Source organism: Bombus pascuorum, chromosome 11, assembly GCF_905332965.1.
Source record: "Bombus pascuorum chromosome 11, iyBomPasc1.1, whole genome shotgun sequence".
Classification (NCBI taxonomy): Eukaryota; Metazoa; Arthropoda; class Insecta; order Hymenoptera; family Apidae; genus Bombus; species Bombus pascuorum.
Window position 1 is genome coordinate 6,025,579 of NC_083498.1, and position 16,610 is coordinate 6,042,188.

At 39.7% G+C, this 16,610-nt stretch overlaps 2 protein-coding genes across 3 annotated transcripts in view; one reads left to right on the plus strand and one right to left on the minus strand.

Moving 5' to 3' along the window:
- Positions 1–9: 9 nt before the first annotated feature.
- On the plus strand, positions 10–2,035 carry LOC132911626 (uncharacterized). Its single transcript, XM_060968356.1, has 3 exons — positions 10–1,094; positions 1,158–1,355; positions 1,477–2,035. The coding sequence occupies exons 1-3, from the start codon at positions 876–878 to the stop codon at positions 1,621–1,623; spliced, it is 564 nt and encodes a 187-aa protein (XP_060824339.1). The 5' UTR covers positions 10–875; the 3' UTR covers positions 1,624–2,035.
- A 246-nt stretch (positions 2,036–2,281) lies between these two features.
- LOC132911599 (disintegrin and metalloproteinase domain-containing protein 10-like) overlaps positions 2,282–16,610 on the minus strand; it is a 57,283-nt gene continuing 42,954 nt past the window's right edge. Inside the window, exons 5-18 of one of the 2 annotated variants that reach the window (XM_060968302.1) lie at positions 14,406–14,649; positions 11,991–12,128; positions 11,569–11,756; positions 10,757–10,897; positions 10,507–10,631; positions 9,848–9,976; positions 9,451–9,619; positions 8,401–8,570; positions 8,054–8,221; positions 7,849–7,976; positions 7,644–7,758; positions 7,118–7,252; positions 6,937–6,976; positions 6,310–6,649 (exon numbers count right to left, since the gene is read on the minus strand). In XM_060968302.1, the coding sequence (XP_060824285.1) occupies positions 6,453–6,649; positions 6,937–6,976; positions 7,118–7,252; positions 7,644–7,758; positions 7,849–7,976; positions 8,054–8,221; positions 8,401–8,570; positions 9,451–9,619; positions 9,848–9,976; positions 10,507–10,631; positions 10,757–10,897; positions 11,569–11,756; positions 11,991–12,128; positions 14,406–14,649 (2,087 nt within the window). In that variant the 3' untranslated portion in view covers positions 6,310–6,452. Of the gene's footprint in view, positions 6,650–6,936; positions 6,977–7,117; positions 7,253–7,643; positions 7,759–7,848; positions 7,977–8,053; positions 8,222–8,400; positions 8,571–9,450; positions 9,620–9,847; positions 9,977–10,506; positions 10,632–10,756; positions 10,898–11,568; positions 11,757–11,990; positions 12,129–14,405; positions 14,650–16,610 lie in introns of both variants that reach the window. The other variant, XM_060968301.1, reaches the window with a different exon arrangement.

The following is a 16,610-nucleotide window of genomic DNA, read 5'->3' on the forward strand; positions in this document are numbered from 1 at the left end:
GATAGAAATTTTTCAACAGAAACTCCGTCTGAATTGACCTGAATAATGATTAGAGGGCAAAATGGGAAGGGGGATGACGACTTCACGAGGATCAAAAATCAGAAAGCCGATGAAATAGAGGCACGGCGAAGGATAATAGAGAAAAGTGCCGAAAGGAAGCGAAGATTACGTCAACAGCACATTGAACGCAAAGAAGCATTAGAAGCGGAAAAACTACAATATGCCAAGGCGGCTGGTGATGTAAAAATTCGGCAACTTAAACGCACGCAGCGACTAGTCGAGGAGCTTGCACGTCGTAAACGTAAAAGCGCAATTTTCCTTTAATTCGTTGTTAGACTGCTGGTGTATATGCATTCATGGAAAGTTAGAAGCTGCAAAGATGAACACAATGCATATAATATACAAACATATACAAAACATGCAAAGTATAATACTCTCTATAATGTTTTATGTTTATATGTTTAATGATTATTATAACTATAATGTCTATATGTTTGTAATTATATCCACAAAAATATGAATTTGCATAAATAGCCGCAGTCCATTAATTATAAATTTACTTACTGTGCACCTATTATTATAATACAGATATCGAACTGCAAGAGTCATTAAAGAGTAGAAAGATAAAATCTGCTGTTCCATCTGTATGTAACGAAGCATTAGAGAAGAAACACGCAGAATTGATAGAAAAAAAGACTCAGGATGAAGAGATACAAACTTCTAACCTGTCCAGCCCATGGGATGTCGCAGAAGATTTTGAGATAAAGCAGTGGCAGAAGAAATTAAGTTACAAAAGAGATCTCCAGAACCAACTCCTAGATAATCGACGGAGACTGCGTGAGAAAGAAGAGGAGAAGCATCGTGAGCGAAAAATAATGGAAGAAGTTGGTGAGACGATGCACCAAGAAAATTTGGAAGCGGAGAAGAGAAAGAAAGAAATAGCTGCTTTGATGGAGGCTGAGAAGGATGCTTTTTTAAAAGCTCGACGATTTTGGAAAGAGAAGAGGAGGGAGGTTCTGAAGCAGGAACACGATGAGATTTTGCGAATTATCGCTAAAAGGGAGGCTTTGCAAAAGAGGGAAGCTGAAGGAAAGGTTCTACGAAGACATCCATTTATTGGCACTGAATTTTATCTTAACAACGCACCTCTTTTTTAGGCTGATACACAGGCAGCTAAGGGCGCTATGTTAGAAAAGATGATGAGTAAATTGATGGAAGAAGAGCATAAACGAATAGAACGGGAAGAAATTTCCAGGGAATTGTATTTGGTAGAGAAAGAACGCAAACTAGCGAGCGAAGCGATTAAATTGGCGATGAAAAAGAAACGTACTGCGAGACAACAACTAGAAGAGATGGTGAGATTATGGTTGCATTGCGGAATTTTTTTCTTCTTCATTACACATTATCTTTTTATACAATACGCGTAAGAGATGTAACATCGTGTATAAGGATTGTTAGAGGCTGTAAAATGAATAGGCAAAAACTCAGAGAGCTGTGGCTGAAAGGAAAGCGAAAGAAAATGCGATCGACGCTGCTTTTACTAAGTATTTGGCAGATGAACGAAAGAAACAGGAAGAAAAGGAAGGTCAAAAGGAGCAAGCACGACGTGAAAAAGGCATGTAAATCACCGTTGATATCAAAGATATAACATTTGACACGAAACTAACCAACATGGGTAAGCTTTGCCATATTTTATTTGTAGTTGTCCAATATGGAAATGAATTGCGTGAGGCTATAGAGCAAAATAAAATGCAACGTTCGAAGGATGCAGGAAAGATAGAACGTGAAACTAATATTAACGAAACTAAATGTCATTCGAAATCTAACTTGGAAGCAGTGAAATTTCAGGAGACAAAGAACAATATACTTTAAATAGAAACACTGAAGATGAAATTAAATTTTTAATTCTACAGCTATTTATTGGTATACAGATATATACAATGATGCGCGAAAACCATCGCTCTCGCGGTTCTTGCGGCTCTCGTCATTTATACAAAGTCCGTGTAAAAATACAGCAGCCCCATCTTATATTGGATATTAAGTACGTGATAAATTAACAGTCTCGCCTCGGGCGTGTCCAGTATCGAAAAATCGGACGGGAACAGCTAACTAACGAGTTTCGTTCTGCCGATCGGATTTTTCTTGGCAATCGAGGCAATTCTCGAGCGATTTTTTCTACCATTTTTACCCCTTCCATTTGCAATTTTTCATTTTCGATTTATAACAATTGTCATGTAATATCAAAACGATCGTTTCAATTTCTTTTTTCCTTCTTTCTCTGTTTCTCTCTCTCTCCCTCTCACACTCTGTGTTAAAACATCTTCGGCGTAAGAAGGGGTTGAAGTAGCGAAACAAGTAGCACTCGAGCATTAAGAATAACTATAAGTACGAACGTTAGTTTTCTCGGTGACTGGCTAGTCGCCATAGTCGCTTACAAACTAATTTGATCGGTCGATCCTTCTCATCTCTTCTTTAAATGACGAGTAAATCAATATATCTATCGTTAAAACATTATACACTTGGAAACGATACAGTAATATTCGGAAATGAACTCGTGAAACGCATTCCTGAGATCGTAGAGAAATTATTTTCTCGGAAGATCGTCGTTTAATGAATGATCGTAATGTTCGTAAACTTTAGAAACTGAATACTATTATAAGTTGTCTATTTGTATTCCCTATACGCTACGTGAAATTCGTATCTCCACGTATCGAAATTGCATCTCGACGAATGGTCCTGACCTACGGCTCTTTCTTCCAGCGAATTAAAGAACCTCCATGGAGAATTTTTTAAGTACGAAGCGATAACGAGGGAGGGAATTAGGCGACATGGCCACTGGCTCAGAACCGGTCAAGTTCACGAATTTAACACAGATTGGTCTTAAAAGTAAAATCACATTTCCTTTGATAACCCATTTGCCTACATCGACTCGCTACTCTTATTTTCTCTTTCGACTGACGCGGTTTTTTACGCGTCGTTTCTTCTAACTTTTCTCTAAGAGAAACGAAGAAGGGAAAATGGATTCAACAATTTCTTAGCCAGTCGGAAACTGCAGTCGCACTAGTTGATGCTTCTCTGTTTCGTTTAATAAATAGTACCGACTATTCGAGTAAACGTTTCTGACTAAATAATAATCGCTTACGATTTACGTAATATTAGGCCAATGGGTTAATTAAATATTAGTCGCGTAACATATATTGAACGATCGACTCTCAGAGATTGCAGAGACTCGATCGCAATCCGCTTACGCCTGTTAAACGTGTATATAAATTCACGTAAAAGTAAAATCACATATTCTTACGATTTAAGTACACGTACGCACGTATGTATACACACAAGCAGATTTTTGTTCATTTATTCGCAGCAATCGGCAAAATACTCTACTGGTTTTAATCAGAGGTGGGCAAACGAAGCGTGTCTCGATGGTTCTTTCGCGTTATAACGATATACACGTATCATTTTACGCGTAATTCCCTCTTGTACGATACGTTATGGCAGTATTTATCGCAGCGTGTTTTACATTAATGAACAACGAAAAATAGATTTGCCCACCTCTGTTCCTTAACGCTAATAATATCTCATCAACGGTGAACAAATCTGGTCAGAAATTTCCTGTTGCTCTTCGTCAACGAGACCAATCACGACGCTTTCTCTCGGCGTCTTAACGATGATACAAGCGTTTTTTTTTTTTTTTTTTTTTTAACACATAACTCTCGCAAGTCTCTAGTACGTTTTGCGGAAGCTATTCTTCTTGTTTCACGAAACCATAAATGTTACCGGATATTTCAATAACGCTTGCGATCGATAAGATCTTTATATGGTGGGTCAAAGTAATAGAAGCATCGGGTAAATGCTAGAGTATTCTGAGAAAAACACCGTTTCTGTGGAGTGGAATGGATCGAAGCGAATAACAAATAACATTAACAAACGTTAGAATAAGAACAAGTAGTTTCAACGAGGGAAATAAGAGGAACATAGATCCGATTGGATGGAAAGAGATTTGGAGGAATCGTTGGAATGTTCGACGGGCACAGAATCGTTTCGTTAAGCGATATTGACTAATAGCACCGCAGAATAGTAATGGTAAATCATTTCAATACGATTAAGCTACGACAGTTTTCCCAGTAGGGTAGACAATCTCTGAATACACACTGGGAGGAATGAAACTCATGGAAATATAGCGGAGAACGCGTGTCGTTAATTCTCGTATCTTTTATACAGTCTCAAAAATATAAATAGTTCAACGAGAGTCTTGCCGTCACTTATCCACTGGAAATGCAAATAATCCGGCAAGTTTTACACCGCGGTTAGGAATTGCCGGCGAATAGGAACCATGAGAATAGTACGTTAGATTAACAACAGCAAGTGCAGGCAAAAAGTATCAAGTTGACGATAGACGATCTTTAAAGAAACTCAAAAAGGATAGACTAGCTTCAACTATCAACCGCGATTTACGTTTTCAAAGATTCTTCTCTTTTTTTTTTTTCCAAGAGAAACTTCGATTCGTCGCTAGATCACGAATTCCTTAGCAAATCGTGTGTCTGCTGACTTCCTGTTTGTCTCACGAAAAACCATCACCAAGGGAAAGCAAGAAGTTTTCTCTTCGATCGCGAGATTCTTTTCGCAAGTTTCGAACAGCGGTGTACGATAGGCACGATATAGTAATAGTTTTAAGTATTTTTCTTTCTCCCACTCTTTCTCTCCGTTATTTGTCTCCAAATAAGACGATACATCACTCTAGAAGTCGCATCTCACATCGATCGAACGCTGATCCCTGAACTGTTATTAAAGCTGCGATCGCAAACGAATCGTAATCTCGTGTTTCCGGAGAAAGAACAAATTTTTCTGCGCGCTTTTCGACAGGCGAAAATAGGTCTGTGACTTTGTTCCTTGTGCCATCGATACGTCGATGCGCACGGCTGCGGTTAGTCTTCTCTTTTTTTTTCTTTTTTTTTTTTAAAGTGAAATTTGGCCCCTTTTCTTTGGAAGAAGAAAACTTGGCTTGGATCGTTCAACTAGCACTTCCATAGAACGCGGATCGTTTCGGTGATCGATCGTTACATCGTAATACGAATTCGACGATTTACGAGGTGAATTATTCTGAACATACGACAGATATGTCGTCTTATTACTAGGAAGACGTGAAAAAGAGCGAAAGCGTACGCCATATGTGTATGCGTGCTCCTCGTTATTAGATACCGATAAAAAAATAAATTCCAGCACAGTAGAACGGAAGAAGCTCATTTGGGGTTGCGTCAACGTTTATGAAAACACGCCCAGCAGCCATTAGACTAATACGATAAAACGGTTTGGTTCTTCGAAGTTCGATTTCACTAATAATAAATACCTTCTTCTTTTGATTCTTTATTCTGTCGAGCGTTTTCTAACGATCGACCAGAGCGGTTAATTATATTTATCATTAGCGAAACTGAGGCTGAACCACGGGATAGCATGTAAAAGGTTTTCACATGTACCTATCCTTCGCGACTTCGGCGGACGGGATTCTTCGACGTATCGATTTCTTCGATACAGATTTTTTTTCTAAAAAGATTCCTCTAAATAATGAACAGATCTAAGCGTCTCTGATTCACCGTGGTCACGTGTCCGAGAAGAGGAACTCGCTCTCGGACAGTAACACTTCGAGATCGGAAGGAACGGTATGGAGATCAGAATTGGCTGGCTCAGGTAAATCACCCGCACTGTTTCCGATTCCTGTAGGCGCTATTTGTCTGGCCCTGCCGATTCTGACCCTGTCCTTCTTTTTCGCTGTCCTTAGAAGAACACCGGTTCGTGGAAGCTTCGGCCTGCCATTGACGTGTGTCGTGTTTGGCGCCAGGGCAGGAACCTGTGCTACCTTGTCCGATTTTCTCAGTTTCACGCTGAACCTGAAGGGGGGTTTATAAACTACTTGCAGCTTTGCCCTTTCTTTTCTTGCTCCTGAACTTGCTGGTGTTTTCGTTTCTTTAGATTCGGTTGGTCTCCTCGAAACTGCTTGTCTGGTCGCAGGCAGTCTGGTTCCTGCACCAGTCAGACCCACAGGAGTAGACTTGCTTTTCGGTAAACCAGTCGCGTTGCTTCTGCCAGTTTCCGGTCGACATTGAGAGGATGCCAATAACCAGGAACGTACTTTGCTTTTAGGATCGGCGTTTGGCTCGGTTTCTTTCTCAGCCTGGATAGCCGAATAATCGATCACTTCTTTCTTGTGTTGCTTCTTACGCTTTCTTTTCTCGTTGTCCGCGCTGCTTACGTTGCCACTCGAATTCTGCTTATCTCGACTTGGGAAGGTCTTCTTCCGTTTGTTCTCTTGTATCATCGCAGGCGTCACATCTGCCGATCTCTTTCTGGCAAAGTCCTCGGTCGCGTTCGCCGATATCCTCTTCGTCTGCGATTGCGGTTGTTTCTTCTTCTTCGACGCATCCTTGCCGGATTTGTCCACGTTTCCATGAGAATCCTTATGCTTCCGATGTCTCCTCTTCTCCCTGACTTTTCTGCTGAGTGGAAGCTTTGCACGCACAGCCGGAGGATGCACTGTCACTCCCTCCGTTCCCTCCGGCGGAAGACGCACTGTTTCCGTCGTTGAGCTGTGTATTATTGTAACTGACTTGAGTTTCAGGTCCGGCCGTTTGCCCAGTAATCGCATGCTCGCCACCTAAATTCAAAGAACGAGTCGTAAAGTATTAACGATGATATCAAGTGGTTGCGTGTTCTACCGTTACAGGTATTGATTTAGGCAGATGTTAGCGGTGAAATTTATGAGGAAAATCAACTACGATACTGCTGATAGTTGTACGATCGCGTGTTCGTTACACGAATAGTTATACGAATGCTGGAGGATTTATAATGAATTAGATACAAAGGTACAACGATGTTTTCAACTAGCGTATGTTACGGATGCTGCAGATACAAGACTCTACTTTCGTCTGTTCCTAGACTTACTCTCGACACGTTTTTTATCTGCGCGTTTCCTCGATAGTCTCTGGCGTAAAAATGATTGGTATCGTATTATATAGTAAACTGTATTTTTCTAAAGAACAATTCGAATGTGTATGGAAGAAATAACAAGAATAGAATGAAAATTAAAGTTGAAGATTGAAGGAAGAATTAAAGTAACGCTTACCAATAGCGATACAGCAGCCACAATGATAAAAGCGGCTGCGTACCAGTGATCAATTATCCAACGACGGAACGTGGCTAGACTTTCGTCGGATAAGAGAAGCTTCCTTAAGGTTGCTAAAGGACCACTTGGATCGACCTGTAGAACAGTTCGTAAATAAAAAGTATCCTATCATTTATAGATAAAGTCTGTATTTACAGCGATGAAGCATCTAAATAGAGAAAGTCTAAACTCGATTTAATCTACTTTGGAATTATCGCTCAAAATAAAAATCTGGAATCCCTATAAATATAAGAAAGTATTGATACAATGAGAACAGGAAATCTTCCGAAGATAGAACTTTACAAATTTTCTATTTTCAGTTTGGTACCACAGCGTAGTAAACGTATTTCCTTATCCTGTACCATAGAAAAAAGAGACAAGATTTGCCATAATATAAAGAGCGAGTATATACGAGTAAGCGTTTGCCTATTTATAGCTCGGCTACTATGATAAACTCGCCATATGATAAAATGTCATATGGTCGCACCTCTCGACATTTTTGGAAGACGTCACAGTATCCGTTATAATCATTGCATGGTGTTCCAGGCTTCGAGAACATGTCCGGAATGTCGTAGGGTGGAGAGTTCCAATCAAAAGACGACCTACACGCGCAACATCGATCATCGATATATATTTATTTTTAACATTATAAAAAAATATAAGCGCAGAGAAAAATGCGGTTCATAACGTACAAGCAAGGTTGATTTTCTCCGGGTAGACGACAACATAGTTCGCAGGCTTTCGTCGGCGGATCATTTGGCCCGGGAATGCACTGGCAAGATTCCAATCCGTATGCAAGGCATATACTACCGGTGCACTCCTACGAAACAAGGAAAAAGGTAAACGATGCATATGCGGAAAAATATTTCTCCGTCATTGTCTGGATTTCACGCTCACCCCCATAAAACACACAAATTCGCGATTGCAGATCGTCTTGTTGGGCTTGTTGATGGAAGGAGGACAATACGGTGATCGACCGTCGCAGAAGCTCGCGTCGCGACATCCGTTGTCGTCTCTGCACTTGTCTCCGAATCTTAAATTGCACTCTGCAGTGCAACATGGACCCTGAAAAATGATAATACGCTTCTAATTGCTGCAATCCTGCAGTTCCTTTGCTTTTAATTAATTATTAATTAATTAATGTGCTTTTAACGAGTGGGAAGATCCTCGAGGTCGTATGGAAAGAATATAACAAGTCTGTTTGAAACGTCTGTTGTAATATATCGTATCCTGCGTTTACGTACTTGACTAGGACTACAAATGGAACCCGGTGTGAGTGTACAGGGTGTCTCGCCTGGTGGCGGATAACGACGTTGGGGAAAACAACACGAATCCCTGCAATCTTCTTCCCATCCACAGTCGCACTCTTCACCCTCTTCGATGACACCATTGCCGCATAATGACACTTGCGGCTCTGGAAATACATACACAGTTTCCTTAGTTTCTCTCTAAACGTGTACATAAATGCGCATATTAGGTTCGGCAATAGGTTCATTCGCTTTTGTTTGAAAGACTACGAAGCGTCATATTTACTTTGACGATTATTTCCATATAAAATTCTTCTAATTTGTTTATCTCGTTTCTCCGTGAATTTATATTATCCATTAAAAAATTCGAGGACTCTCATCTCTACATTTTCTAAAAATATATATCTACATCGCTGAAAGGCGAACGAATTTATTGCTCAACCCAATATGTACACTGCCATAAGTATTAGGACTTATTCGTCGCATTTGTCAAAAAAAAATCGAACAAATTTTATTCTGTTTAATATCTTACGTTGTAAGACACATAGGGCGTATTTAAAATCACAGCGATGCAAAAATATTGAGTAGTCGCAGCTATTAAAAGCATCGAAGTCCGAGTAATTAATTAAGTTATAAATTTATTTTATAGGAAATTTTTAGCACGATAAACGCAGAATAACAGTTTTTTTTCGATCGTCGATACGATACGAATGAAATGACAGACGTATAATAAAATGATAACAGTGAAAGGTATTCAATTTATATTAAATATCGTGTGTCCTAATATCTATGGCCGACCGTTTATGCTCTAAGTTTCCAGTCCTTACGAAGGATATAGTGAAAGCGGGGATCCGCGGAACGACTTTATCGCTGGAGAAAACTGTACTTAAAAGTTTCGACTATTATTCAGGATAGATATATTCGGTGGAAATATTACTACGTTAAATAACTTTCGATTGGAGGAGCGCGCAACTATAATGGACGGGTACATTCCGCGAATATTCGATATTCGACAGGGGACATAAAAGTAACGAGCCAGAGACTGACCAGTAAAGCAACCCTTCGGAGAACGAGCTTTGCTATTCAAAACTGGGTTTATGGCACTCAAGCTACATGGGCTGAAACGATTATTGTTTCGCTTGTCGCCGCTGGTAGCACGAGCGAACATAATGAAGTTTCCATCCTCTCCGCCGGGCGTGCATTGTTCCGGATCGTGCTGAAACAAAGTAAAGTGGCGCCTCGTGTTACGCGCGTATCGACATCGACAGTCCTAGAAAAACGAGCAGAACCGTCAAACTCGTCTCTCCTCTTTCTCTTTCTATGCGCCTTGCTTGGCACGAAAAACGTATTAACATTACGAAGCGGTCGTGATATCTTATCTAGAAGCAAGAACGAGACCGTGTATGCGTACGTATATGGAGTAAGTAAATTCAAAGCAGCCTACCGGTGAGCCGAAGTTGTGACCGATCTCGTGGGCCAAAGTGACGTGAGAAACGGCGGGTGGTACGTGCTTGCCGTAATTCAGCAAAGTCACTATTCCGGTGTTCAGCGACTTCATACTGCCACGATAGTGCTGCAAAGTTTATAGTATATTTTGTAGATTTCAAGGTGCTCGATGTTCGTTTCGAAAGGAGGCGCGAGTGAGTTTCGGATTTCCGAGTTTCGAGGCTTCCTCGATGAAAGAAACGAAAGGACGGAGAGTTGACCGATAGTCGATTTCTATATTTCACTCTTCGTGTTTCGAATTGTATGATTTCTATTCTTTATTGTCATTTTTGCTTCGGATATTTTCGAAGAAAGCTTAAAATTCGTACGAATTTTGGTCATTTTTACGAAATAGTTTACCGTATCGGTAACGATCTATGAACTCAACAACGTCCTCGCAATAGCCTCTGGGCCTAAAGTACAAATAAAACGATAATAAAAATTCTAATAACCTGGTAATATAGTGTTTCTTCCTTACTGCCTATTTTATACATTTTCCGGTGTATACAACGAGTATAATATTTTTTGGAATAATTTGTAGTTACGTTATATTACGATATATCATTACAATTATATATATCATAATATTTTTTTAATTCACTGTAGCAACAAGCTTACCCCGTTCTTTTCGCAGACTCCACCAGCGTTTTTCAGATCACCGGTCCAAGCTAGTCCAAGCGTTCCCATCTCGAAATCCCGATACGTGAACATGTAAGCTAAGCAGAACGCGTCGTAATCCTCCTCTGCAATGAACAAGACGAACAAGGGGATTTGCAATCGTTCGGGTGATCGATCGGATGTTTCTTTCGCCGCAAACAACAATCGGCTGGCGTTATGCGAAGTATCGTTAGAAGGAAGATTTATTTACCGGAGAAGAGCTCCAGATACTTTTCCACACCGTAGTTGCCTGGGAATCGATAATTGGGATCTCTCAACGCGTCCTCGCTGTGAACTTTCACACGTTTTATCATGAAGCTGATGTTGTCAGGTCTGCCGTCCTGGTTGAAATCTAGCAACAGCAACGTATTCTCCTTGGATGTCTGAAGTCGGGACGAGGTACATACGTATATTGTTCGCGGACAGTGTATACACAACGTTGGCGAATATTTTATGATCGTAGTTTCTTGTGAAACTGGCTCGCAACAAACTTACGCTCCGTACTTAATTGCGAAATTGAGCTACTATTGTTAACGAAATTTTACAAGTCACGCGCCTTAATAAATTCCATTGCGTAACGCTAACAAGTTTGATATTGAAACAGAGAACTACGGGTTAGGGTTACAAGAGTTACAGTTGATAGTTCTGTCCAACATAAAATCATAAATTACGCTTGTCACCTGTTAATCGACCGATATTACCGGTTAGTAAACAACTATCGTGCAAGAGAGACCAGTTTGGAAAATGCGCCTAACCAATTATGTATAATAGGCGAGATTTTTATCACGATAACGAACATTCGAGTTCTCCAAAAGATCCGAGGTTTCCACCAATAATTCTTCAATAATTCTTCTTAATCATTTTCTAATTGTAATAGAAGTTTGTCAGGCTCTCCATATTCTTTCGTAAGTGTGCTAATTATTATAAACGTTGTAAGAGTATCGGTTCCAGATACTGATACTAAGAAAATCGTCGAATTTCCATCGCGCTATAAAGAGCGCGAGAAACGAGTAAGAAATTTACCAGTGTGCTTATAAATGGAGTTGACCCTTTGCACGTGTCTCGTCATCACCTCGATGCAAGCTTCCTCCGTGCCGTATCTCGCGAAAAACTGATGATCCGCTTGCAGGTACAGCATGCAGGTAGTTTTTCGTGGATCCACGGTGGCACGTTTGTGCAAATGCCTAGCGATACGATCACCGTCGCTGCTTCTAAAAAGGAGAAAAGCGGCGAGTCGCGAATTTCTTACGGGACTCGGATAAGCGCGGCTTATCCTTTTTTCGTAGCGGTTCGCTCGAGACCGACTTCCGTTTCGTGATTTTTATGATTTTACTCAAAACGAAACGTTACGCGATACGAAACGAAATGGACCGTGTTACGAGAAGGGACGAGCCGTGCTCAAACAATTTTCTCCGACCATTTTCTCTCTCGCATCCGACACTCACGTTTCCATACGTGCTACGTTCTTATCTCTGTCCAAGGTCAAAACTCGTGCACCGTTTTCCTTCGAGTAGAGAGCTTGCCTCTCGCCGAGCAGAGGTTCGTAAAGCGTCCGAGAGTCGTTCCCATAATCATGTTCGCCCCTGAAAAAGTAAAGATACGGTATAACGATATGTGCATGGCGTGCGGACGTGATCATTGCTTTCGTTGCACGCGGAAGCTGCTGGTACAAGGAGCAAGAAAATTATGGTAATTATTCGGAACAGCGTACACCTCACTGATTTCGGTGAAGTATGTTGTCAAGCTTGATACTCCCAGTAAACTTCTTTCTATGTAGAGAAACCCGTACGAAATCGTACACTTAAGTTTCCAGAGTTCTATAACTTCTTAATTTATGAAACACAAGTTGTGTAACCAATATCGTGTTTATTAAATGCCTTCATAATAAATATAAAATAACTGGAATGATACAAGATGTAAGGAAATTATGGTAATTATTCAAGATAGCGCGCACCTTATTGATTTTGATGAAATACGTTGTCACTATTGCGAGTAACTTTCTCCTATGTAAAAAGAAAACCTGTACGAAATCGTATACTCGAGGTTCTAGATTTCTATAAATCTTCTGAATTTACGAAGCAAATTGTGCAATCAAAAGTGTATTTATTAAATACCTTTGCGATGAATAACAGATAATTGAAATGGAGTTCTAGAGTTGAAATATAATATTCAAATTAACGACAGAAAAAAATCTTCTCGTTTTTGGTCTATGGAATTTTTTTAACTATCGTAATTTTATTGTATGATATCATTGAAAATCATTTACACCCAGTACAGTTGTCATATGTCCATCAATCGCGTCTTTACTCAAGTGACTTTTATTATTATCATTTCATCTAGACGCTTTATCCGTTTTATTTTCATTGTATGTTAATTTTTAATTGCTTCTAAGTTTACGAACAGTGGCGCTTAGTAGAAAATGTTCTATACTTGCGACTCGCCTTTTTCACGTAGAATCGTCGTCTTGCCGATTTCGCTATGTTTGCTGGCCCTGTAATTTCCTTACACGTTTGTACACAAGATAGTTGGCAAGGACCGCGATTTAGCTCGCGCTTAATTACCAACGATTCGTCCGGGAATGTTTGAAGATCCGCGGTTTAAAGCTCGTTACATCTACGTGGTGAGGCCCTGCACGTATGCCGGCGAATAATGCGTCGGAGAAATTGGTAACGAAATTAACGCGAGGAAGGTGCAGCCCGTGTTCCGAGTTGATAAACCTCAGACGGCGCAGACGTTCGAGCAACGGAGCTGTCTCTCGTTAGATCCATTTTCATCCTCGGTTAACGTAACGCGATTTGCCCGGGCTGTTTTAGAGGCGTTATCCTGTTACATTAACGAGCGAACGCCTATGTAGCGACGAGGCCTGGCAATCTGTTCGTCCTTCCATCGCTACGCGTTACTACGATTCCTTCAAAGTCTAAGATTACAGTTACAGGTTTCAATTCTTCGAAGCAATTCGTAAATTTGTTTCTCGTTATGCTAGAAACGCTTACAGATGCTGAATATAATAAATGTAAATTTAAAAAAAGGAAGAAGAAAGAAAGAAGGAAATGTGTCTTCTCTTCTTTCTTATTTTTCTTTTTTTTCAGTTAAGGAGAATAGTTTATTTGTTAAGTATGTAAATTACGTTCTTCTTTTGGTCGTTATGGATACAATCGTGATTTCTCAATCGTTAAAACGTGTCTCGAGTTTGTCATTGGTATACGTATCTTCTCGTTCCATTTCTACGTTAAACATTAATTTCTACGTAAAATATTAAAAGTTTTCGCACTCATATAGAAGACTCCGTTACATTTGCTTACTTCTGTTACACTTTATTATGTTGCTTAAGCTTTTGCATGAACTGCGAATATTTTACGTTGCAAAGTCAAGTTTATACAAAGCGTACGTTCTTCTTGCTCTCTGTGTAAGCTGTAAAGATATATGTTTGTAAGGCGTAATTCTTTTACACGGAGTTGCGTTTTAAAACGTGATTAAGACTGAAACGGTAAAGAGGAAGTCTTGTAACCCTATAGGGGTGGCAATAAACTATCACTACTACGTTCGAAGTTTTCTCTGCTTATTAAAATAAGTGTAAGATTGGAGTATAAAAATTCAAGGATCGTAACAGGGTTAATTGATCTACAACGTCTACAAAAAGTATCTTCGCGCTACTACATACTAATTAATTAGTTCCAGGTACATTGAATTTCGTATCATTTAATAGTACTCTCGTATGACTGCCAACACTCGATACCGTGAAAATGAAATGTATAGAAGTTGATAGAAAGAACGCTTCTGATATCACCTAAGATCGTACATGGATGATTCGTTTTCTAACACACAGTGGAAATCATCAGAATGCGTTGGAAGACACTCACCTTTCCGTGGAATCGTGAGTAGCAGATTGATGCAACTGATGACTGGCGCAGGGTAACGATCTACGTGGCGTTAATACATCCGAGGCGCGATAAGCTATGCTGTGATACGTCGGAGATGTGTCTTCTTCCTTGTTCAAGTATCTATTTGTTGGCTCGATGTAGTATTCCTCGAATCCAGTAACGACCGTGCCATCGAAAAGGCCATCCTCTGTCACGATGCCTTGCACCATAGCATTGTCGTCCTCTGCAAATTATCATTTTCAAATGAGAAACTGCGTTGTAACGCAAATACGTATACAGTCGAGTACACCAAAGGGAATATTGGTACAGACAGGATTTTTCTAAGTATCTATAATATATATGTATTTCCTATAAAACGTAAAATCAATCGATAAATTGTCAAAAAGTGGACACGATCTCTTTGTCTCTTATGAAGCTCGTATTACGGGATACCCTGTATATTCGTAAAAGAATCTCTCTGTATATTTCTGGAGAGGATTTTTAAAAGTAGAACTTGAAAAATATCGATAATTAAAATGGCTCGACGATCGCCAGCTGAAATATTCGTATTCATCGACTTGATTATCCGTGAAACTGAGGTACATGGTCTTTTTTTTTTTTTTTTTTTTTTAAATAGTTTATTTAGCCAATATTTGATTTTTTGTACATTTTTGAGATTCACAATAAACAATGAATTGAGTATAGTGTGTTTAGGCAAAAGTACCGATACGCGTCGGTACGACGTAGCCATGGTCTAATATGTGTCGTGGATTTTCGGTTTTTGCGTTTATTTTTTTGTTTTTTTGGGTTTAAGTCGCATTGGTGCGTGATTTTTGTGTATTCTTGTGTGTGTTGTATTTTGTCCTGAAACTTGGCCGCAAAACAGGACTCCTCGGTGTATTATGAGGTACATGGTCTAATAATGTTCTAGTGATCATTTAGGTATATGGTACATGTAGACATATGGTTGCAATGAATATCTTGTAATTTTTACATATTCATATATATTTTTATATATACTGTAACTTTTCATCTACACATTTCTCCCAAATGTGATCAATATAGTCGCGACAGTCGTGTCTCATCAGCGGCAATGAAATTTTAAAATGTTTCATATAATGCATAGAATATGAACATAAAATTTGTCCATGACGAGTGTCGGAATGGTCTCGCGAGCCAGTGCACGTTCATAAAGATACGAATTTGCATAAATATCCGCATATAGCGCATCCCATTAATATTATGATTTACAAGTGGCAATTCTCTTGCAGTTTCGAAACGGTCTGTACCAGGTGAACGATCTGCCTCTGGAGGTGGCGATCGAGAGAATTTATAGAGAGATAGATCGACGTTTTTACCGTTCCACTGCAACGAACTAGCTGCGGTGGCTCGCGTTATTGACGTAATATCGTTTCTTTCCCGACAAAATATCGCGACGTTTTGGCGAAAATAAGCAGCACACCGGGGAATTCGTTGCCCATGAGAGCAAAAATATTTTTTACCGCGTCATTTCCCGACTCCCCACGCACGCGCAGACAAAACACTTCTGAGCTACCCTCGTAAATCGGATCGTACGAGAATAGAAAAAACAAAAATTTATTACGACTCCATAGCCAGGGAAATTCGCAACGAATTAATTGAATACCGGTACTCCCGTAGCAGGATGAGAGATCGTTTTATTCCCTTAATTCGATTCGAGATTGCAATAATATTTACGATGTAATAACCCTTGGTAGAACCGTGAAAGAAGCGATTGCTTGAGAACGAGTCAAAATTGTAGAAAGCTTTTCCTTTGTACAAAGCTTTCGTTTTGTGAAAATCGACTTTGAAGCTGTGAGCGGTATGCGCGCACTCGTCACGGCTTGCTTTATCAATGAAGCGTACACTCGACGATTTTCAGAGTAATCTTCTCGAGAACACGCTGTATTTTTCTCCGAATATTTCTGTGTATTTCTTTTATTACTTTCGTTCAAAGTGGCTGACTGATATCGTTTTTTCTTTGCCAAACCCTTTCTACGATTCTCTACTAACCCTTGAACAAGGCTGATCTGTTCTGATTTACGTAGATACATCATATTTTTCATTATTATTAATATCGTTCGCAAGTTTTAATATTTATTGTCAGTGTTACTATCATTGCTCTTAAATCATTATCGATTTATCATCACATAGATTTCATACTATTATCGTTCTATCAAATTATTA

Excerpts from the sequence above, each read along its gene's own strand:
- LOC132911626 (XM_060968356.1), top strand. The coding sequence starts at position 876 with ATGGAAGAAGTTGGTGAGACGATGCACCAAGAAAATTTGGAAGCGGAG. Across the intron at positions 1,095-1,157 it reads AGAGGGAAGCTGAAGGAAAG|GCTGATACACAGGCAGCTAA; the intron begins GTTCTACGAAGA and ends CCTCTTTTTTAG. Across the intron at positions 1,356-1,476 it reads GACAACAACTAGAAGAGATG|GCAAAAACTCAGAGAGCTGT; the intron begins GTGAGATTATGG and ends TAAAATGAATAG.